We start from the raw sequence: 24,156 nt of genomic DNA, 5'->3' as shown, positions 1-24,156 counted from the left end.
CAACCTAGACTTTGTAATTTCAATAGAAAAATACCCCTCCCATGGCTTTCACCTTCCAAGATCATCGTACCTGTCCTTTCCCACCCAACAACGCCAAGCAATGTATTTGCTCATAGTTCAAATGTTTACCCAACAGGACAATCACTATCAGCAGCAGGGCAATTAATTGATTTCGGTGTACGTGAACCGATGCAACTACCTCTGCGCCAGGTCAATTTCCTGCTCTAATCTTAAATTATATAGGGACGGATTCGAGTCACTTCTTCTTGCACCCGAAATCAAGAGAGAGAGAAAGAGAGAGAGAAAGTGATAACAACGGGTTCTCAACCGTTCTGCGGTGATGATCAAGTCCGAGTTCATCCTTCTAGACGTACGGCCCGGGCCATTTTCGGCTGCCTGTGTGTGCCTACATGATTCTTCTTGTACAAACAAGCATAGAAAGCTTGATGATCTTTCTCCCGGTGGCGATCGTTCATGCTGTTATCAGTTCACCCATGTGCATTTGTGAGTGTGCACCGGGCCCCGACTGGAGGGGGTAAGTTCGATAGGGGAAGAGGATTCTATATAAGCCTGTCGGACTATAAATTGAGACAGTCATTCTGCCAAAGAACCCTCCTAGGGACAAGTCGATCACTGTGGTGTGTACGCAGCAGTGGGCGAAAGAAGGAGATCAAGTGAAAGTGAAGGTGTGCCGCAACTTCGCTTCCCGAAGGTCCTGCGTGGCAGCAACAAGGACTTTGATTGATTTAATCGTTCTTACTCGTGTGCAGAGCAAAGACCAAGAAAACTGACTGAGTGTGAAAAGGGGATACAGGAGTAACCCCCAACCATGTGGGTCCTAAACAGGCGGAATCTGCTCTGCAGCTTTGTGATATCGCTAGTGCTGTGCCAAAGTGTTTCTGCAGGTATGTGTGTGTATCGTTTAAAAGTGCTGCAACGGGAAGACCGCCCTACCCGGATGGGATTAGGAAATGTAAATCTAACGGTTTGTTTTCATGACCGGCACTCGACTCGACGAAACAAAGACACTCGGAGATGGGACCGTAATGTGTGAACCAATTTAGTATAATTCAGCTAATGGAGCTTTATGAGCGATTGGTGCAGGCTCGGAGATGCGGCTAGTGAAGAAAGCCGGCCGGGAAGGGGTGGTGCCACTTGAATGTCACTTGTTTTGATTTCATGGTTGATGAAGTGTAATAGCGACTGCAAGCTGAGCACAATCTGCAGCTGCTGCCACGTGGATTTTTAGAGCGAGGGGACCGTGAAGACTTTTGAAAGATATTTAACTACTTTCGACGAAAAAAAAAAGGAATCCGCCTTTAAACGGACCGGTCAGATGATGATGATTGACGCATAGAGAAAGAGTATTGTTTCATACCAATTGCCACTGAAAATAAGTGGGGAAAAATTTAGATCGGAGCGAAAGATCTGGAAACGAGATAGAAGTTGATGTTTGTGAATCTACAAGGGTGAACCAGCTCCGATTTTGAAATCTGATTAGACTTTTGTTTTCCAAAACAATCCACCGATGGCGATGATAAGGGCTGGGCCAAATTGGTGAACTTATGCGCATAATGTAAATGATTTTACGTGCCGGCTAAAGTTCAAAACAATATTTTCGAAAGCCTATCAGTTTGTCAACAAGTTTGAATCAACAGCGGTGGAATTTTTCGACCGATAATGGAAAGATTTTGAATTTCAAAATTGCTGCTACTTAGTTACCTTTGAGGTGATGTGAATGTCATATTACCTTTTGAAAAATTTCAAAACTGGCCATTGCTTCGGATTAACCGGCTGCACGATTCTTACACGAGCAATGTTTTTGGAGTAGCCCACTTGTCGCAAAACGATTGAGGTAATCTCAATGTGACTTATTTCAGTCGTAATAAAGTTGCTGCAACTGTTTGGGACTTAAGGGTGCAACTTGGGTATATCTATCTTATCGATTTGGAATGTTCAGATGAATTATTCAAAATCAATTGCTCAATCTCATATAAGTAGCTGGAGTATGGGGGGGGGGGCAAAATTCTCCCTTCTCCGCTCCTTCACTCATTTCAATGGAAGTAAAGTTTCAAACTGATATAACTTCGGTGTTTCTCATCTTGTCAAGTTGATATGTTCAAATTTGTTATTCAAAATATTTGCTCAATCTAATAGGCGTAGTTGGATAGCTGTATCTCCTTCCCCCTCCATTGTATTGAGACATTTGTTTTCAAATCTGGAAACTTGCAAAACATTTCAAGATCCGCAATCTGCATCTTTACTCCAGAACATTGAAAATTTCTGCAAGCTTCTTTTTTTAAGGTCCACGAATTGAAAATTTTCTTCAGCCCTATTAATTTGTTTTGGAGGAATCTCTAAGGAATCTGACTCATGACTTTGCATTAAATATCGCAACCTTGTTGTCTCGAATCTCGAGTAGTTAAATTTAAAAATGGAACGCATTGATCCCAGTAGCGATAACAGACTTCAACAAATTTACTTTGAAAAGCTTTGGAGAACGCGCACAAACAAAATAAAATTGTAGTAAGCAGGGTAAACGTCAGTTTCAGCATCCATTGACTGTTTTCGGCAACCGAAATTTAAACGTTAATTACACTGTATTTTCCCATCAACAGATTTCCCTGAATATATTCTTAGTCTTCCAGCTTCTATCTAATTTCATTTTACAACTGAGTAATCCTGTTATGCCAGAAATATACTCACTACAAAATGCGAGTTGCCGATAATAGAACCGCAGTTCAAATGGAAAGGTTGCCGAAGAAAAGGGGGCTGCCGACAATATTCACACTCACCTGAGTAGTTCGGAGCGTTGTGAAAACGCTTTAAATGGAATGGATAGAGAAGTAAGCAGCAGATAAATGTAAATAAACAAACACCACAAATGCGTGCGTGACGCTGCGAAAATGCTAATAGAAGTGCGGGCTCTGCTTAAACTGACGAGAATACGTAAATCCCCTACCTAAAATTATCTGGGGGGGACGTGCTGTCAAATCAGCCTACTGATCATTCTTGTATGAAACTGGCTCCAAACGTAAACAATCGCTGTAGGTTTCTTATGGCTTGTTTACCTTTGGAACCAGTTATGCGAGGTAGGCGACGATTGTTCGTATTTGACAGCCACCTCCTCCCCTTGAAAATTATAAACTGTTACAAGATTTTTGGACAGTGTTCACTCGGCTGTCAACAGAAGCAGGCCACTGCCGATGTGTGTCACGCGATCGTCTTCTTACTCGGCAGCAACCATTGTGTGGTCCTTCTCATTGTTCTTCGTCAGCATTTCTTTCGGTCGATGCGACGTCGACTTTGGAAAGCAACCATTTCGTGATGAGTGTTTGAGTGATGACCACGTTTTGCATCCATTACTGCAATGGAAGTGCTCTGCCCCTCGTTGGCGATACTACCATATAATGAAACCACTGGAAGCGGATCCCGTTTTGAAGGAGGAGTATAGAGAATAAGAATTCTCGGCTCTGTAAAATTAATTCGATGAAAAAATTCCGAAATTTAAAATAAAAACTGTAAATTTAATCAAGTTACAGCCCAAGTAAAGTTGCAAGGTTTATAGGGGTTCAGAACACTTATTAAACCAAGATTGTTGCTTGGGTGTATTAGGGGTAGCATTCTCCCCAGATCCCTAATGTCTGATTATTTTGAATAATGATATCAATTTAAAAATGTAGATGTACTGAAAGCTCTCTCCCTCCACATTCCAACTTGAACAGGAGTGGTATTGACATGTTAGGACATTTGGTCGACCTCGTTGAATACTTTTTTTCAAACACCTGGCACGCCCTGAGTACTCTCAAGTTTGATTTGCTTATGAATTAAACATACGGAGCCTTTTCACCAAGGACACATTGATTGTAACTGCAAATTCACAGAATTAAGAAGCTCTACCTTTGATATATCGAGTTATTGAATCGACTTGTGGAAATATTGACTTATGGAGAGTACGATACATGGAAAAATTAAGTGGAGTTATAGAATATCGGGCTTATAGAATATCGAGTTGTGGAGAGTTGACTCTGTATGAATTCCTCCATTTAAATAAAATATATCGTTTGACTTAAATCCAAACTTCTCAAATATATCTTAATATACCTCTGAGATATGTTGAGGGATTAAAGTCTATTTGAAGTAAGTTTTGAATCATTGATGACATTTAATTTTAAAATTTAATTTGACATTTATTTTTTAGAACTACAGGATATCTCACAATAGGTGTCATTAAAACAAAATTGGATTACAGCAAAACAAATCAACCAAACCAAAGCATTTATTTTTCATTTGAAAGATACATGTTATAAAAACAAATCATATTAATTCAATTCAAATCTCTCGCCCTTTTCCTTGATAACTTTGCGCAAACGCTTTGTAAACCTATCGCAGCTGGCACGCACGATTTCCTGAGGAATTTGGTCCCAAATATCAACCAAACGTTTCTTGAATCGATCTAAAGTAAGCCCCTTCGTAGGGCCTATTTGCTGAAGCATTTAACCCCAAACAAAGAAGTCAAGTGGGTTGAGATCCGGTGAAGATGCAGGCCATTCTTCGCTTGTGATTAAATCGGGCAAATTTTCCGCGCACCATGCTTGTGTCTTCTTTGCCTTGTGAGCTGGAGCTGAGTCTTGCTGGAAACAATATGGAGCATTCCCATACAGCGTTGAAGCATGAGGAAGCAGATGGTTCTTCAAAACCTGCTCAATGTAATATTCAGTGTTGATTTTTACGTTAGGTTCTATGAAAAGAAGAGGAAGTTTTCCTTTTCGTGAAACGGCGCCCCATACCATGATTTTCGATACATTCTGATAGCGTTCTACAGCTAGTTTATCTCTTGGAATATCGGCAAGAGTTTTGCCATAAACACGATCATTTTGTTGGTTATGACTGTCCTGCAGGAGGAAGAGTTTTTCATCCGAAAATAAAATCTCGCAGTTACCGTGCCGAACCAAGAGATTTCTGCTTCTTTGGACCCTGGCTTGCTTTTGACGCTCCGTCAATCCGTGCACTCGTTTTTTCTTATACGGCTTGCATTCCAGATCATGTCTGAGGAGCCTGTTCATCGAAGCAGGGGACATTTGAAATTGTTTTCTCAGTTTACGGCCAGATACGGCCGGATTACGTCTTATTCGCTCCCTCACACATTTGATCTTTTCCTTCGTTCTGGTAGTTCGTTTGGCACCTCCTTTATGTTGTTATTTTCAAGACGATATGCAAATCGAAAATTACCGAGAGATCTGTAACTTTTGAAAAGGTAACCGACTCAACTGTAATTTGCTGTTGTATTGTTTCCAGGTGGCGGTCACTGCAAACCATGCAAAAAATTTGGCTGCAGTCGTGATCAATGTGTTAGTGTTGCAAATTGATCCACCAATGAACAAAAACAAGTTTCGATCTATGATAGTATTTTTTTTACAGAGCTCAGGGTCTCTGTTTATGTGTGTAGCATCTGGAAAAGATTGGATTGATCAGTATCGATCGAGGAAAAATGATAAAAGAATTCTTTTGAAGGATTGTTTAAAATATAATACAATAAACGTGAATTTAAGGCAAATTTTATAAAACTTCGTAAATCTCAGTTGTTGTAAGCTTTTATGTCTTCGGCAACTTTCAAAAAAAAAAAATACTTTCTACAACTTTGCCTACGATAGCAAACCTATTTTTTGTGAAATAAAAAAGAATGTATCGCTGCGCCATTTTTCCAGCCACATCAATTTTTGATCCACCAAATTGTAGCCCTAATCAATTCAAGAAACTTCACTCAAGACGTCAACTCAGTTGGATGTAAGAGCAGAACGTTATCACTTGTTTCCTGCTAGACTTAATTCCTGGCCCACTGTGACATGGAATAACTATTCCACAAATAATTAAGATGATACGCCGAACACGTTGTTCAGCACTTGAATAAAGAGGTTGCTGATCCTATGACGAGGGACAAATGATCGCTGGGAAAAGATCAGTACCGTACTCAACAGGTGGCACAAATGGCTTTTGCCTCTAATCTAATCCTGAGGGACGGAACAATTTCTTGAATTTTACAAAACTAAACAGAGATTTGTTTTACTTACCGGCGAGAACGAAAAAAAATCCAAACGTGAATCCAATCTTTACTTTTCTCAAATTCGGGAATTTTTCCCTGAAAATCCTGGAAAAACCTGGGAAAACATGAGGCAAATTTACTCATCGCTGAGTTTCTGCACTTTTGGCGATTATGAGTGAACTAAACTCAAATTTGGGTCGTTCTCATTCGCCGTGTATGCAGCACGCACAGCACACTTGATTGCCCCGTCGAGTCAGCAGCATTGTTGTTCATGTCACTCTAAAGGGCTGAAAACAATGATAGACGAGTGCACGGATGGATTTGAGTTCACTCACTCGACAAAAAGTGACACAACAGCGGGGCCCTGTTTACTAAAAATGAACACATGAATAATACTCACGTAACATTTGAAACGGGGGCCTCCCTTAGCTCAGTCGGTAAAGGCGCAGCTACAAAGCAAGACCATGCTGGAGGTGGCTGGGTTCAATTCCCGGTCCGTTCTAGGAATTTTTCGGGTTGGAAAATTTCTCGACTTCCCTGGGCATAGAAGTATGATTGAACTTGCCACACAATTATCCAGCTTTCCATGCTCAGTAATGGCGGCCTGTTTGTATGAATAAATGTATCCTTCACTGTGCTTTTTGACACTATCTGGATGTTCGAATTTCAACCCCTTCCCTTTCCCTCTCCCAGGAACAGAAGAAAATGGAACAACATACGCCCTCCAGTTAGTGTCAAAAAGCACAGTGAAGGATACATTTATTCATACAAACAGGCCACCATTACCGAGCATGGAAAGCTGGATACCAATGCAAAAATGGTACAGGCATCGAAAGCTCTCAATTAATAACTGTGGAACACTAAGTTGAGAGCACGCAATAAGCTAATATACGATATGCAATAAGCTTGAAATGCGAAGAAGAAGAAGAAGAAGAACATTTGAAACGGGTCTATCAACTTATGTACACAAAACTTGTCAAGCCTTTTTCGCGCGAACCGAATACGCTCACGCAAACTAACAACACCATCGGGCAGAGGAAATTCTCCCTTTCCCGATAGTGCTCTTGGTTTGCGTGGGCGTACTTCAGCTCTCATGAAAAGGACCTAGCAAATTATTTACACAAGTTGATAGGCCCTTTTCAAATGTTACGCGAGCATTATTCATGTGTTTATTTTTAGTAAACAGGGCCCCGCTGTTGTGTCAAAAAAATTTCAGTAGATGAACTTAAGTTCACCCGTGCACAGGTCTATTAAGTTCTGCAGCGTGACGTCACGAATGAACTCAGTGTTAATCGGCTGAACCTTTTTGACAGTTCAGTGGTACTGTTTACAAGCACTTAGTCGTTTTTTCGAAAAAAAATTCTAATATTTCCTAATTTTAACTTGAAAATTGTCAAGGAACAGTGCATCCCGCATAAACGCGAACCATAACTTGACCTTACCGATAATAATTATATATTGTTTATAATCACTCCTAAACTTTAACTGAAATGGTTATGTAACTTTACATGAACGTTTGTGTGATAAAGTTTTAACCTTATGTATTATTGTTTTTTGAAAGCGGACCTCACAAATAATGGGTTGTTAAGAACCATTACCATTCAAAATTCTTGTTTTCTCCATACATTTTCGAAAAGAGAACTATATTTGAACGTTTTTACTTATGGTTTGAGAACATTAATGGTTATGGTTATGATATTAAGTAAGGTCCATTAATGGTTTTGTATTATCGCTCAACTTTACGTGGAATATATCGTGAATTGGTAATCAGTCATTTACAGGCAACAAATTCGCGATATATTCCACATAAAGTTGATCGATGTTACAAAACTATTCATGGACCTTACTGACTACCATAACCATAACCATTAATGTTCTCAAACCATAAGTTAAAAGGTTCTAATATAATCCTCCTCCCGAAAATATATGGAGAAAACAAGAATTTTGAATGGTAATGGTTCTTAACAACTCATTATTTGTAAGGTCCGCTTCCAAAACACCATAATACATAAGGTTAAAACTTTATCATTAAACGTTTATGTAAAGTTCCATAACCATTTCAGTTGAAGTTTAGCAGGGATTATAAACAATTTTTAACCATTTTCGGTAAGGTCAATTTATGGTTCGCGTTTATGCGGGATTGCAAGGATGTTGCTCGTGAACATTGCAGAAATGTGGTTTACATCTCACTGCAGTCTGAAAAATTATCGAGAAAATCCACCCAAGAAAAAATCGGCTAAGTCCACGTAAACAGTACCACTAAACTGTCATCAGATTGAGGTTAACCCCGACGGTGCAAAACCTAATAGACGAGTGCACGGATGGATTTGACTGCATTCACTCGAAAAAAAGTGACACAACAGCGGGGCCCTGTTTATTAAAAATGAACACATGAATAATACTCGCGTAATATTTGAAACGAACCTATCAACTTTTGTGCACAAAACCTGTTAAGCCCTTTTCGTGCGAACCGAATACGCCCACGCAAACTAACAACACCATCGGGAAGGGGAAATTCTCTTCTTCCCAATAGTGCTCTTGGTTTGCGTGGGCGTACTTTGGTTCTCGTGAAAAGGACCTAGGAAGTTGTTTCCAAAAGTTGATAGGCCATTTTCAAAAGTTAAGCGAGCATTATTCCTGTGTTCATTTTTAGTAAATAGGGCCCCGCTGTTGTGTCACTTTTTGTCGAGTGAGTGAACTCAAATCCATCCGTGCACTCGTCTATAGCGGCAAAGCGGCAATCGCAAATTTTCCAATACACTGAAATTTGTTTGACAACCCACAATGAGCGCGTTTGCGGCAAAAGCATTTTGGACTAACGCACCGGTTGAGCGGCAGCCTGAAAAGTGCTCAACATTTTCAGTTATATTTTTTGCAATTTTGAGTTAACCATAACCTGGACGTGAACCAAATAATCATCCAAGTTCGTAGTATGTAATCAGAAGCATGCATGCGGACATATTTAAGGTACCCCCACATTCGACACATCAAGATACATGATATTTCAAAAATACGACCATTGGTAGCCATATTAAGTACTGAAGACCACGTTGGCCAGATCCGACCTACATCCTCAGATGAAACACCAAACTATATGAGAATTCAAAAATAAGAACATTGGTGACCATATTAAGTACTCAGGACCACACTGGCCATACATGTTCCGGGTGCTCCCGTTGAGTTTCATAAATTACCCGAAATTTTCCTGATGCCAATGGAACTCCTCTGGAGTTCTCGGAACTTTCCTGAAATTCTCTTCAGAATTACTCTGAAGATCTCCTCAGAACTATTTACTGTGAATGTCTCCTCAGAACTACTCTGAAACTCCACAGAAATACTTCTAAGTTCTCATCAGAACTACTCTGAGATTCTCCTCCGAATTTCTCTGAAGTTCTGCTCAGAATTAATTTAAACTTCTCCTCCGAACTATTCTGAAGTTCTCCTCAGAGTTATTTTGAACGGCTCCTCAAAACTACTCTGAAGCTCTCTACAAAATTACTTTGAAATTCTCCTCAGAACTAAGTTCTCGTCAGAACTATTCTGAATTTCTCCTTAAAACTACTTTAGATCTTCGATGAATTTTTCATCATTTTCCTGAAATGTACAAAGTTGTCCGAATATTCTCTTGAAGATCTTTAAACTTTCCCGCTAGTCGGGACTTTCCTTAAGATATCTTTACTCCCCCAAAAGTTCTTTTAACTTCTCAATAAATTAGAGTTTTTTGGACTTCCCTAAAATTCACGGAACTTTCGTTAAGCTGCCGCAGTTTTCCTGATATTCATTACTCTTCTCCAAAGCTCTGAATATTTCCCCACGGTTCAAGGTACTTCTGATTGCACATCGCAAGGTTACGTGCATGCAAAGAAAACCAAGGCATTGTATGCACAGGTGAAACGGGAACCTTATTTGTACGATGGTGCAAACATTATCGCGCATACGGTACAGTACTTGTACAAATCGCAATCGTTATTTTAACCTGCATTTGAAGGAGAAATATTTTGTTATGGTGTCGTCCGTCATTACCTGATATAATTTAGGTAGTCCTTGATATAGGTATTAAGTGTGCTGTTGATTCTGAATTAGCCATGAAGTTGCGATTATTATAATCCAAATGCATTATTGTCGCTGGGCCTGGAAATACTGGTTGATTGATGTTATTGTGGAGGTGCAGGTTCGTCAGTGGTGTAGGTTTCCTCTGGGTGGAAGAATTGTTGTTTTCCAGCAGTTTTAGTTATTGTTGGTCAACGCTGTTGCAGCTAATAGAGGCACTATCATGTTTCTTGAGTCACATTGATATTTATTCGGCTGAAAAACGTCTGTAGCTGATGCTGGCACTAGTATAAACCGGTGGAAACTAACGATTTTAAATTGACTCACTATTAGCCTGACTAGCCTATTGGTTCCAAGCAAATCGGTTAACGTACCCCATTCTGACAAAAATTCTAGAACTACACTATGTTTGTTTTGATTAGTTATGAAAGTTTGACAGATAAAATGAGGGGTTCGTGGATTTTCCTATTATTCGAGGGTTGCATCGATTAGCTTGGGACCGAAGAGAGTACAACAGCTGAGTCAAAAAGTTAAGCACGTTTCTTCGGGAATTTCTGGTCTTAGAGTTACCTCTATGCTAATATCCTTGATGATAGTTTTCATTTCTCCAAGTTGATCATTTAGATGCAATTCTTGGAGTACGGTAACTATTCGCCCGAGATGGTTGAAGTAGATAAGTAGCAGCTAACTTGCACCAATCAAATATGATGGTTACAATGCACAAAACAACTACAGAAACGGTCATTGAATCTGATTACAGGACTACGAATAAAGATGCATACACCGAATACACGTCGCGTATACTGTAGTTTCTACTATTTCCTACATTCACCGATTTAAATGTTCATCAGTTGTGGAAACAAAACAAACGCCTGGTTGCCAGGCATAGCAAAAACATAAGAATTGAAGTGTCAACATAGTGGCACATCGGCACAACGGAGCACATCGTAACATCTTGGTTTGTTTTTCGTCGATCTTGTTTTCCGTGCTGAGCACCAATGCTACCGACGCCAAGGAGGCAGCTCCCACACTTGGACCCTACCTATCGACCCATCAACTCATGAACCGGGAACCAACTGCTTTACTTCCCTTCCGAAGGAACGCGTGTTTTATGCCTCAGAACATCCCGGCGGCGCCGACTGGGATTGAACCCAGGCCTGCTGCGTTGAGAGGCAATCACGCTTACCAGTCGTAACACTTTGAGACACACTTTAAAAAAATAGCACAAGGGATAGTACTATCCTTCTGGTTAAACTTCTTTTTCTTTCTCGCATTTCAAGCTTATTGCTAACCGCATATTAGCTTATTCCATACTCTCAACTAAGTGTTCTAGATGCACTTCCCCAGTTATTAATTGAGAACTTTCGATGCCTGTTTCACAGACAAACAGACGAAGCTCTTCATTCTGTATTACCGTTCATGCATTTAACGACTGATTTGGATTGATTCAGTCGCTAACCTAAATCGAAAATTAATTTGATGATAAATCATCACTATGGCCCGGTGGTCGGAGGTGAGGCCAGCAGCTCATTGCTCTATTCATACTGCATTGGACATCCCGTATCCAACATGTGTGATGTAGAACAGAGACGAGTTGTGTTTGTTCACATCGACCGATAATGAGTGGTTGCGGTACAAGCACATATCGTCGGTAATAGACGATTGTTGTGTATTGAGAACGCTTGCGCAAAAAGACTAAGGGAGGGAAACGGATTCGAAACTCATATGTCATTAGCCAAATACATCCGTGGACCATAGGTCCACCGTTGTATAATTGGCAATGCACCCGTGTACTGAATGGGAATTGTGGGTTCGAATCCCACCGGTGCCCTTAGATTTTTTCGCAAATTTTCTCACACGCACGTCTCTTGCCGATGATATGTGCTAACCTCTCAGTATCTTCTAACTGTCGCATATAACACTGATTTGGATATTATAATTTCCGCGAACTACTCACCAGCGCTGGCATTGGATCATTTTGACGTTTCTATATATACTGTTTACCTTGCATACAACATTGCTTGCGACTTTGCAAGCTAGCTTGATTTTTGTGAGAAACTAGTGAGAGGTCATTACTGAGGTCCTATTTTTATAGAAAAAATGTTTTCAAGAAAAACTCATCGAAAAAGTTACGTCTGTTTGTCTGTAACTGTACCATTTTTGTTGTAGTATTAATTGTACGGCAAGTGCAATGATACTCTATGCACAGCGATTTCGAGAGATTTTCAAACCCGAAAAATTGCTAGACCGGACCGGGAATCGAACCCAGCCACCTCCAGCATGGCTTTGTAGCTGAACCTTTACCGACTGCAATAATTATGACTCACTGTGTTTCATAACAAATCACAAAGGGTGGATCTGTGTAACTTATGTACCCATAAAGTATTTTCGAAAAATAAACTCATCTGCTGGTGATGTTTTGTGATTCCCTCTGGGGGGAAAATGCATCATTATCAAGTATGCACCCCCGCGATTTGTTCAAGTTCAAGACTGTTGTGCAACATGACTGTCATTCCGAGAACTGCTTATCACTGTCGACAACGGCTCAAGTTCACAGACACAAACCACATTAACTGCACGTTAAGCCAGAGATACGTACTTACTGTACTGTACCTCTCTCTGTATGACCTCATGAACTTTCGGTCGTAAGATTGCGCCACCTCCGAGCAACCACACTGAACTGATAACGACTCAAGCGCTAAGACAAAAACGCAGTGCAGTTATATAACTCCGTCCGGCCTAATCCGCAAGAGCACCCGTAGCGCTTACTCATCTTAGCATTTGCGATAACAACTTTCCTTTTCTTCTTGCTTCGGCTTTCTTTCGCAGCATCCTGCAAAACCGGCTGCCCAACACGTAAGTCCTCAACTCATCGCCTATGTTTGCAATCAACCATCCCTAACCGATTGTCTTAACCTTTGTTTCTGCAGCAAACAAATCGTCCAAGTATACATTCCAACCGGGAAATGTCTACAGCTACGATCTGGACAGCTTCGTTCAGGTGCAGCTAACCTCCGAAGAAGTCGATGCCCAACAGACGACTCTGAAAGTGGACGGCAAGGTGGAAATCTACGCCGGAGACAACTGCCAGTACACGCTGAAGGTCCTGTCGCTGACCACCTTCGCGCCCGATGGCATGAAGTCCAACTTTGGCGTTGACATTACCAAACCCGTCCAGTTTACCCTGTCCAACGACGAGCTCTCGCCGGAAATCTGCACCGAGGAAAGTGATAAGGACTTTTCGCTGAACGTCAAGCGTGGTATCATTTCACTGCTGCAGTCTGCCGAGGGCAAGTCCTACGAAACGGACGTCTTCGGTGTGTGCCCAACATCGTTCTCAAACTTTGTCACCGGAGGTGCTACCGTAGTGAACAAGATCCGCGATCTGTCCGGATGTGGTTACCGTGAATCGCTGAGCAACAGCCTGGTTAGCAGCATTGTCAACGCGAAGGCTGTGAGTAAATTAGGATCGCTCGGAAATTTCTTTCAATACTCATAAACTTCTTTTAATTCCAGGGCATCAAATCGACTCCACTGCTGACCAGCATCTACAACAGTCAGCAAACGATCAAAAATGGTCTGCTGGATTCGGTCAAGCTCGGAGAAGAGTACAAGTACGTGCCGTTTGCGAAGCTCAACTCTGGTGCCCAGGCTAAGGTCACCACCAAACTGACATACACTGGAACCAAGTCCGGAGCAGCCCCAGCCTTGACTGCCGCAACTCCACGTTCGGTCATCTTCGAGAACCCCCAGTCCGACTCTCAGGGTAATCTGGAGACGATCAAGCAGGAACTGAAAACCGTTGTGGATTCATACAGCCAGAACAACGTTGGCAAGCTCACCGCTAGTCACTTTACCGAGTTGATCCATTTGATGCGTTTCTCCAAGAAGGATGATCTGCTCTCGCTGTACCAACAGGTTAAGGCCGGCAACGCCCATAAGAACAAGTCTCTGGCTCGTAAGGTGTACTTTGATGCCCTGTTCCGCGTCGGAACCGGTGCATCCGTCGAAGCTCTTGCAAATCTCTACAAAAACAAGGAAGTCTCGGATGATAAAGAACAGAAACTTCTGTTTGTTTCACTGAACCTGGTCACTTCTATGACCAAGCCAGCCCTGAAGGCCGCCAAACTACTGCTCGATGGTAACCCGACTCGTGAAGCCTACCTCAGCGTTGGAACTTTGGTTAACAAATACTGCCAAAAGTTTGGATGTGAAGCGGCTGATGTTAAGGAAATCTCCGATAAGTTTGCAGTTAAGCTCGGCAAGTGTCAACCTGCCAACCGCAAGGAAGAGGATATCGTCGTAGCTGTTCTGAAGGGTATTAAGAACTCCAACACGCTGGTTTCTCCACTGTTGGACAAGGTCGTCCAGTGCGCTTCGGATAAGTCATCTGCTCGTGTTCGTGTAGCCGCCTTCCAGGCCTTCCCAGCTGCATCCTGTAACAAGAAGGTTGTCAACTCTGCTCTAAACTTCCTGAAGGACATCAATGGAGACTCGGAAATCCGCATCCAAGCGTATCTCTCGCTTGTTGAATGCCCATCGGCTGCCGTTGCCAACGAAATCAAGGCACTGCTGGATAACGAGAAAGTCTATCAGGTCGGTTCGTTCATTACCACCCATCTGGCTAGCCTCCGTGCTTCAGCTGACTCAACCCGGGAGGCAGCTCGTCATCACTTTGCTAACCTGCGCACGACCAACAAATTTCCATTCGATTTCCGTCGCTATTCCTTTAACCGTGAGTTCTCGTATGCCGTTGAATCGCTTGGATTGGGCGCCAGTGCTGATACTAGCGTGGTCTACTCGCAAAAGAGCTTCCTGCCAAAGTCAGTAGCATTTAACTTTAGCACGGAAGTGTTCGGCAACTCGTTCAACGTGTTCGAAGTCGAAGGTCGTCAGGACAATTTAGACCGTGTGGTTGAGCACTATTTTGGCCCGAAGGGATTCTTCCGTGGACTGGATTTGCAATCTGCTTTCAACACCCTCGTCGAGCAATACGGAAAGCTTTCCGAGAAGGCCCAAAGCCGGTTCCGCCGCGGACTCAAGGAGGATGTCAAGGCTTTTGCCAAGGGAGTGAACATGCAGAACAATGCCCTGGAAGATTTCAATCTGGACGTGTCGGTCAAGTTCTTTGGATCTGAGCTGTTCTTCCTGAGCTCTGGTGAGCATATTCCAAGCACCCCTGAGGAGTTTTTGGAGAAATTGCTCGAGTGCTTCGACAAGTTCTTGGAAGGCGCTAAGAAGTATCACCATGTGTTTGAACAGCATGCCCTGTTCGTGGATTCTGATCTGGTGTATCCTACTGCAGCTGGTCTGCCTCTGAAGTTATCATACGAGGGAACTGGTGTCGCTCGTTTGGAAACTAGCGTCGAAGTTGACATCAAGGACATTGTCAAGGACTACAAGAACACCAAGTTCAATGTTAAGCTGGTTCCAAGCGGAAGCTACGAAGTGACTGGAACACTGAGTGTTGATGCCTTCACTGTGAGCACTGGCCTTCAGCTTTCGGGTACGGTTCACTCATCCACCGGCAGCGCTGTCAATTTTGCTCTGCTCGATGGTGGAAAGTCTTACGAACTCACGATTGATTCTCTCTTGAAGAAGCAGGAACTGTTCAGCTTCAATAGCAAGCTCGTTTTCGTCACTCGTGAGCGTGGCAATCAGCTGATCTCCCTCCCGCTGAAAATGAATCAGCAGGTCAAGGAGTTCAAGGAATGCTTCGATAACCTGTACCACGTCGTTGGAGTTACCCTATGCGCTTCCGCCGGACAGAAGCAAGTACCTGGAAAGGCTATGATTCCATTGGATGGAGAGTACCACGCCGAACTCTACTTGGAGGTTGATCCCAAGTATCACTTCACTGGAAAGTACGACGATTCGGACAAGCAGCACCAGAGCTTGCTGTTGACCTTTGATACCCCTGGAACTGACAAGAACCGTGCCACCAGTTTGAAATTGGAGAGCTTCTTCAAGGGTGATGCTTACGTGAAGGCTACTCTCGCATCGCCACTTAGAAATGTCGATGTCACCGTTGGATTGAACAACAACGACAAGGAAGCTTCACTGTACGCTCTGGCTCACAACGGACCCGATGAGTATCTGGCCAAGATCGGGTTTGAGAAGGGTGGATCTGCTGACCGACAGGAGTACGTACCGATCTTTACCGTGAGATCCCCGAGTGGAGATGCCCAAGTTTCGAAGGTCGTACAAACCACCGGAAAGATTGTAGTCGAGAAGGCCGATGGTGGTGCCACCAAGTACAACCTGGAAAATGTTGAATGGATTAGCCCGTACGCTCCGAAGACCACAATCAACGGATTCGTACTGCAGAATGGACCAAACTTCGATACTGATCTGGCCGTCGTTGTTGGTACCAGCAAGAATGCCGTCAAGGGACACCTGGACTTTAGCCCGAAGCACGTGAATTTTGACCTCGAGAAGAAGGCCGATGGCGATGCCGAAAAGAACTTCAATGTGAAGCTGGCTCTGGCGTACACTGAGAACTCGGTAAGGCCAGGTTTAATTAGACATGTTTAAACTAGAGTACACTCAATATTTATTTTTCTTTTGTAGTTCAAGAACGTTTTCGTCTTTTTGTCGGGCAAGGACTTCAACAGCCCTACTCACCGCTATGAGTTGAACCAGAATGCTGAATTTGAGATCGAGGACAAGAAACTGCAATCGCTGAAGATGTCGAACAAGCTGCAATTACCGAAACAGTTGGTTCGCTTCGACTTTGCCACTAGCAAGAACCAGTTCAAGGTGGACGGAGAGTACGGATACGACAAGTACAAGGTCGCTGCCAACGTAGATGCCAAGTACAACGAGAAATCGGCTGGAGACTACGACGTGACTGTTGGAGGATCACTCAACAAGCACTTCTTCAAGTTCACCTCGAAGCGCTCGATAGATGCTGCCAAGAGCAAGTTCCAGAACCGTCTGACGGCCAGCACCGGAACCAAGATTGATCTGAGCGGAGTTGCGACCAACAAGTTCAGCGATAAGGACGGTGAGCTCAACCTGGAGGGTTTGTTCGTTGCTGTTGAAAAAGCTGATCCCTACAAGTGAGTACAGATATTTCATGTTTTACCTAGGAGTTCTATAAATTTAACATAAATCTGACGCACACAATAGGCTGAATCTGTTCCTCCAGCTGAGCCCATCGACTGTGCTCTCGAACGCCAAGGTTCTCGTTGGAAAGGATGAATTTGCAACGTATGATCTCAAGCTCGACCGTACCGAAGCCGCCAATGGAAAATTCACCGTAAGTCTATCGGTTTCAGCCCAATGAATCGAGAAATTAACCCGTTTTTTGTTTGTTCCTACAGTTTGCTGTCAAAGACTTCCTCGACGGAAACGGTGAATTCAAGGCCAACAAAGGACAAGGTGACGGAACTGCTCTGGTCCAATTCCTGAAACAGGATCGCAAACTCAAGCTGGACACTAAGTTCAAGATCGCCGCTCCGGTGTATGATGTCGTCACGGACTTCTACTATGACTTTGAGAAGGATAACACCAAGAAGGTGCACTTTGATACTAAGAACAAGGTAACTAAGAGCAGCTTTGACAGCAAGAACAAGCTGGAAGTCTTCTCCGAGACATACGAATTCAACGTGCAAGGACAGCAAAACGGACCTGTCAATGATGGAGCAACCAACGGAAAATTCTCTCTGACCCTGCCAACTGGACGTCAGCTGTCGGGAGATCTCAAGCGTGAAATTAACGGAAAGGATGACAAGAAGGTTACCGGAAGCATCACAGCTAACTTTGTAGACAAGCTGCCAGGTGGAAAGCAGCAGACCGTGTCTTTGACTGGATCTCTTAAGGATGGTGACTTCAAGTCTCGTTTCTTCGATATGGTTCACAATGTGAAGTACACCAACATTGATGGAAAGAGCCTGGATGTCCAGCTAGATACCAAACACCTGCCAGCTGGACACTTCAAGACCGCTGCCTTCCACGTCAAGGCCCAGGGTTCGCTGTTACCTCAGGCTGGAGAATTCAGTTTCGATTTGGATGAATACTGCGAGTATCACGCTGTCTACCGAGTAGGTGGAAAGTACGGAAATGACTTCGATGGTACCGTCAGCGGAAACTACCACGTTGGAAAGCCTGGAAAGCCACATACTCATGATCTGAAGGCTACCGTGAACGTTCCTCAAGCTCCTGTAAAGAATCTCTTCGTTGAGTCCAAGGGTAGCTATCTGGAGCCGGACAGTGATGCCGGATTGTACGAATTTGAATATACTGGCACGTTCGGTTATGGTGACAAGAAGGTCGCTTTGGCTACCACGGCTAAGGGCAACGTAAACCATGGAACTGGCAGCGTTAAGCTGAACCTACCCGAAACCGATCCATTCGCTGCCGATGTGTCGTACAACTACGAAGGCAAGGAAGATGGACCACTATCGACCAAGGGAACCCTGAAGATCGACTATGGAAAGGGTAAGACTTTGGAGTTCAACGGTGATGCCAAGGCCAACGGATTTGACGATATTTCCCTGCATGCCACTATCAAGTCTGACTTCGCCAAGGTAAAGAACGTTGAGCTGACCTTCAAGCACGTCAAGTCCGGTGAAAACGCTTACCACACCAAGCTGAATTTGGTGGCTGACGGAAAGGCTTACAGTGTAGATAACGCCGTTGTTCTGTCCGAAACTACCCCATCTGTAGACTTCACCCTTGGATACCCGGAATCAACTGTTAAGATTTATGGAGGATACCAGCTGCTCAGCGATCGTGCTTTTAAGGCTAACACTAAGGTGCAGAACTTTGGTGACTTCAACCTGGACGCTAACGTTGAAGCCAACTTCCAGAGCTACGAAACATTCTACGCCAAGGTTTACGTTGATGCTCCAAAATTGGATGCCAAAAAGGTCACCGTCGAACTCAACTCCAAGCCAGGAAACACCGGCAAGGGTGTTGAATTCAAGGCTTCATCCGATGGAAAGAACATTCTGAGTGGATTCGCCGACTACTCCGTCAAGGAGCAGGGCAAGAGCACTATCATCGAAGGCCAAGGAAACGTTAAGCTATACGACAAACAGCAGACTGCTTCGTTCAAGCTTGTTCGTGAGAAATTGCAAGAAGCTGGATATGCCTTCACTCTGTCCGGATCGGTGGGCAAGAACAGCATTTCGACGGAGATTCACGTCAAGCCAAATGATTTCAAATTGAAGCACACTGTTTGCGACGAGAAGAAGAAGTGCGCCAATGTGGAAGTTCAATCCAAGTTGGAGCGTACCGGAGAGAAATTCAACCACGAAGCATTGATCTCGGTCGACTTGCAGCAGTTGGGATATGTATACGAATTTGGACTGAACTCCAAGACCAGTGGAAACGGATTGACTCTTGATCACACCACCGATGTTGAATTGAAGGAAAAGAAAAAGCCCAAGTACCAATACCACCTGTACCTCCACCCCAACAGTGCTGGAGCTAGCCTTGTTCTGCCAACTCGGTCTGTCGTTGTTGAAGGCGTGTTCCAATATCCAAAGGACAAATTCGGTCAATACGATAGCACTGTGTCATTCTACTTGGACAAAAAGAACTCCCCGAACAATAAGGCCACCTTCGGATTCAACGGAGAAACTAAACTGGTCGGATCGGCTGGAGTGAGTGGTAGCGGATCTCTCAAGTTCTCGCACCCAACCGTTAAGGATCTGGTTGTGAGCGTTTCGGGTATTTTGGACGGAGACAAGCAGACTGCCGACGGAAAGTTTGAGCTGGATGTGTTCAAGAATGCCAACGATAAGATCGTTGCCCATGCCAAGTACGTCAACAGTGATCAGAGCTTTAAGGGCTTCAACGTGAGCTCGGAAGTCAGTGTGTTCAGTAAGGGTCTTGGATTCAACTGTGGCTTCAACGGACACTCCGCTCTCTCACTGGCCACCAAGCAGTTGAGCTCCTCCGGTTTCATCGATCTACCATTTGAGGACTTCCGCTTCGGAACTTACCTGTTTGCCAGCCCTGAAGAATTCGACTTCCTGCTCAAGCGATTCAATGAAGAACTGGTTCGTGCTCACGGTACCTACGATGTCAAGAAGCACAAAGCTGATCTCACCTCCACTTTCAAATTCGTGCCAACTAGGCCAGTTGTACTGCAAACCACTGTAAATGGTCTGTCGTCTGCCAAGTTCTCGCTTACTCAGGATAAATTCTTCGTTGTTGATGGAACATTCACTGTTGACAAGACTGCTACTCTAAAGGTTGTTGGAAACGAGAAAGAACTGCTGAACGCAAAGATCGCCCTGGATACCACCCATTTCCTCACCACTGAGTACAAGGTTAACGAAGAAAACGCCAAGAGTTTCCTGCAAGCCTTCAACAAGCAACTGCAGGCTGACCTGGAAACTAACAAGGCAGAATTCGAGAAGAAGTACGCTAAACTGACCGCCGATGTCAATAAGGTCGTTAAAAACGTCGTCGCTTCACTGCCTGATTTCAGCAAATTCCAAGCAGACTACACCGAACAGTTGAAGAAGATGCAGGATGAAGTGCTCCAGGACCCAACCATCAAGCAGTTCTTCGAATTCGCTACCAAGATCTTCGCTGCCATCAACGAAATTGTTGCTCAACTGACCCAGGTCTATGCCGAAAACTTCAAGAAGATTTCAGCCGTCGTCACCGATGTCGTTGCAAAACTGACCGAAACATTCAACTCCAAGATTCTCCCAGTTCTGAATGAGCTCTATGGCAAAGCTGAAACGGTTGCGTACGCTGTGTACCAAGAAACTGTAAAATTGGTCGTGGCCGTGTTTGAACGCACTATCAAGTCATTGAAGGCCTTCGAGGAAGACTTCAACAAGGTGGCCAAGAGCGTTTCAGAACTGTTCAAGAGCTTCGCTCAAACGTTTAACAAAGCAGTTTCAACCCTGGACAAGGAATTCAAGGAACTGTACAAGCTGATCCAGGAATACTTCAATTCGTTCGACGAGTTCAAGGTGCTCAAGGAGACGTTCAAGGAGTACTTCGAAGGTGCTGATCGATATGCATTCCAGTTGCTGAAGGAACTATTGACTCTGGTTGAAGACTTGTACCCAGTCCCAGAGATCAAGACGTTCACGTCCTCGGTCAACCAGTACATAACCAACAAGCTGGACAATAAGAAGGTGAACGATATTGAAGAGCTGAAGAACATCTTTGTACATTTCGTCAAGGCTGTGAGCCTGTTATTCGATAGATTCACTTCGACTATTTCAACTTCTCTGGAAGAGCCAGGTTTTGCGGGTGGATTCCCATCGTTCATGACGTTCAAGGTCTTCCCATACGTCAGCAGTGTAAAATTCAGTCCATTCAACTACCTACGTAACGAGAAGTTCTACTCACTGCGCGACTTCCTGTATCAATTCCGCCCATACGCATGGAATCCATTTGCCGTCCTTCCACCATTCGAGATGCATGGAGAGCTTGCCGATGGAAGCCACTTCTTCACCTTCGATGGACAGCACTACACCTTCCCAGGAAGCTGCCAGTACATTCTCGCCTCCGACTTTGTCGATGGAAACTTCAGCATTGTAGCTGACATCCAGAACGGAAAACTGAAGTCGATCTCCTTGTTTGATAAGGATGTTGTTCAACTGAACGACAAGGGCGTGGTAACGCTGAACGGTAAGGCTACTGATCTACCACTGCACAAGAACGACGTCCATGTTTGGAGACAGTACTACACGGTGAACCTGTTAACGACCTACGGAGCGAGCATCATGTGTACTACCGATCTGAAGGTTTGCCACTTCACCGTGTCTGGATTCTATCTCGGAAAGGTACGTGGTCTGCTGGGCAACGGAAACAACGAGCCGAACGATGATTTCGTTTTGCCAAATGGAAAGAATGCTCAAAGTTCGACCGACTTTGCCAACACCTACAAGGCGACCAAGGCGTGCGCTGCTGTCGCTGATCCAGGACATGCCAAACACGAACACGCCAGCCCAGTGTGCGCCAAACTGTTCGGTTCGGACAGTTCGATGAGATATTGCTACTTCTTCAAGGACCAGACCAACTACCGCGAAGCCTGCGAACATGCCGTCCATGGTGCCGAAAATGCCGAGCAAGCTGGCTGTGCGATCGCATTGGCATACGCTTCGTCGTGCCGTTTGGAACTGATCCCTGTCAGCGTGCCCGCTCAATGCCAGGCATGCTCAGTTGGAGGCAAGAATATTGATGTCGGAGATGCGTTCAGCGTCAAGTCCCCGCAGAAACAAGCTGACGTTGTATTCGTTGTGGACACTTCGATCGGAACAATGCTTGGTGAACTGGTACAGATAACGATCAATGAACTGCGCAAGGAACTGAGAACGAACGGCATTACCGATGTGAACGTGGTTGTGCTGGGCTTCAACAGAAACCAGAAGTACGTGAGCTTGTTCAGTAACGGTGGAAACTTGGACTACACGGGTAAGCTAGGACAGGCCGATATCAGTGGGCCGGAGAACTGCAAACCATTGGTAACTGGAAACAAGAACGTTGACGAAATCCTGAAGACCCTTCACGAGTTGCACGAGAAGGTCGCCGAAGATTTGGGAGTTACACCGGATTCCCGTGCGTTCATTGAGGCTCTGCAATATCCGTTCCGTGCTACCGCTAGCAAGCACATCGTTCTGGTCCACTCGGACGATACGGAGAAGGTACCCAATCCGGTAAGTGTGTGTGTGTTGAATGCATGGAAAGGAACAATTCTAATGGAGATTTTCGGTTTCGGTAGGCTCGTGCCATCAAGTCTGTTTTGGCTACCCTGGATTTGAAGGTGAAGGGTATTGGACTGCACGTCGTAACGCCAGTTAAGAACCTCGGAATCACCAGCAGCAAGGACTCGAAGAAGGTGAAGGAAGTTGTCGGTATGTATACGGAACTAGCTTAATACCTGATCGTAATTGAAATGTAATGGCCAATCTGTTTCGCTTGCAGGTTTCAACTCGAAGCAGGCATACACCGTGAAGGATAACCCGAAGCGTGTTTTCGGATCAACCGAGTTGAAGAACACCCTGAAGTTCGACTCGGATCTGCTGGTTGATATGGTTAGCAAGAACAACGGATTCGTATTCGTGTTGCAGAATTTCAGCGGACAGAAGCAAGCCAAGGATAAGAAGGCTTTCGTTACGGTGATGACAGCGGCCCTCGCAGAGCACATTGCTCGAACGGAGGTCAGCAGCGACTGCGTGTGCAAGCTGCGAAATGGTCTGCACGCAGAAGAATCCTGCGAAGCTAGGGAAACCAGATATCTACCACCAGTGGTAAGTGGAACTGAAGTGGGAGTAAATAAACAAAAGGGTTTTTCACAATATTCTCAACCTTTGCAGAAGAAAACCGGTGCCAAGGGATAAGCTGCATAGTCATTGGCAGCTACAAGGGGAGAGATGACTTCCAGCCATATTTATTATCTCCGTCTAGGAATAGAACTGTGTATCATCCCAATTGCCATTTTAGCGGTACGATCCTAGGGAAAAGTAAATCTGTATTGTAGTACTTCAGTAAAGAAAAAAAAAACAAAAGATGCGAATCGAAATAAACGAGTGAATTTTTGTATTTAAATCCGGTGAGTTTTGCGAGAGGCCTTCAATCCGAAATCTGTTCGACTCGACCGTTATGCACCGGTTGCGGTGGATGCAGTGCACCGTTGCCTGAATCAATAATTAATCAGAATCCTGTTAATTTATTAAATATACATTCCATAACGAGTATTTATTCATCGATTTCCATACCGATGTGGGGTGGCGCATGAATTGGAACGGATTGGTAATGTTGATGGGTGGAAATGGGGGGGGGGACAGAAGGGCTCTCTGGTTGGTAACGAACAAACCGGAAAATAATGCACCACGAGCGTTTAATGACAAAACGAAGCACGTTTTGTAAATTAATTGAGCTCGGTAACACCTTTTCCAGTGATTTACCTGATGTTTCTTCCACGTTTCACTAGAAGGTAAGGGTAGGGGTGACCTGGACAGTGATGCCAGATATTGTATTTTTCTCAATGTACTGTGAAATTCTAAGGAAATACCGCATTACATTATTGGCAATATATTTCATTGCACGCATTACCCACCACAATCTACTCCAGAGTTAGATCG

General features: G+C 44.1%; 1 protein-coding gene across 1 annotated transcript; it reads left to right on the top strand.

Moving 5' to 3' along the window:
• Positions 1 to 586: 586 nt before the first annotated feature.
• Positions 587 to 23,620, top strand: apolpp (apolipophorin). The gene is made up of 10 exons (XM_065225619.1): positions 587 to 905; positions 12,923 to 12,949; positions 13,024 to 13,547; positions 13,610 to 16,597; positions 16,664 to 17,154; positions 17,225 to 17,354; positions 17,419 to 22,728; positions 22,794 to 22,926; positions 22,997 to 23,322; positions 23,389 to 23,620. Exons 1-10 carry the CDS (start codon positions 830 to 832, stop codon positions 23,410 to 23,412), a joined length of 10,029 nt encoding a protein of 3,342 aa, XP_065081691.1. The 5' UTR covers positions 587 to 829; the 3' UTR covers positions 23,413 to 23,620.
• The last annotated feature ends 536 nt before the right edge of the window (positions 23,621 to 24,156 follow it).

The sequence above is a fragment of the Ochlerotatus camptorhynchus genome, unplaced genomic scaffold, assembly GCF_037179485.1.
Source record: "Ochlerotatus camptorhynchus isolate MF236.1 unplaced genomic scaffold, CSIRO-AGI_Acam_v1.1 ptg000232l, whole genome shotgun sequence".
NCBI classification, from domain to species: domain Eukaryota; kingdom Metazoa; phylum Arthropoda; class Insecta; order Diptera; family Culicidae; genus Ochlerotatus; species Ochlerotatus camptorhynchus.
Note: the sequence above shows the minus strand (reverse complement) of the source record. Positions and strands in the feature narration are given on the sequence as shown.

What these genes read in the sequence shown, in the direction of transcription:
- apolpp (XM_065225619.1), top strand. Translation starts at nt 830, where the DNA reads ATGTGGGTCCTAAACAGGCGGAATCTGCTCTGCAGCTTTGTGATATCG. An exon ending in GTGCCAAAGTGTTTCTGCAG is followed by an intron (nt 906 to 12,922) that starts GTATGTGTGTGT and finishes TTTCTTTCGCAG; the next exon opens with CATCCTGCAAAACCGGCTGC. An exon ending in GAAAAAGCTGATCCCTACAA is followed by an intron (nt 17,155 to 17,224) that starts GTGAGTACAGAT and finishes CGCACACAATAG; the next exon opens with GCTGAATCTGTTCCTCCAGC.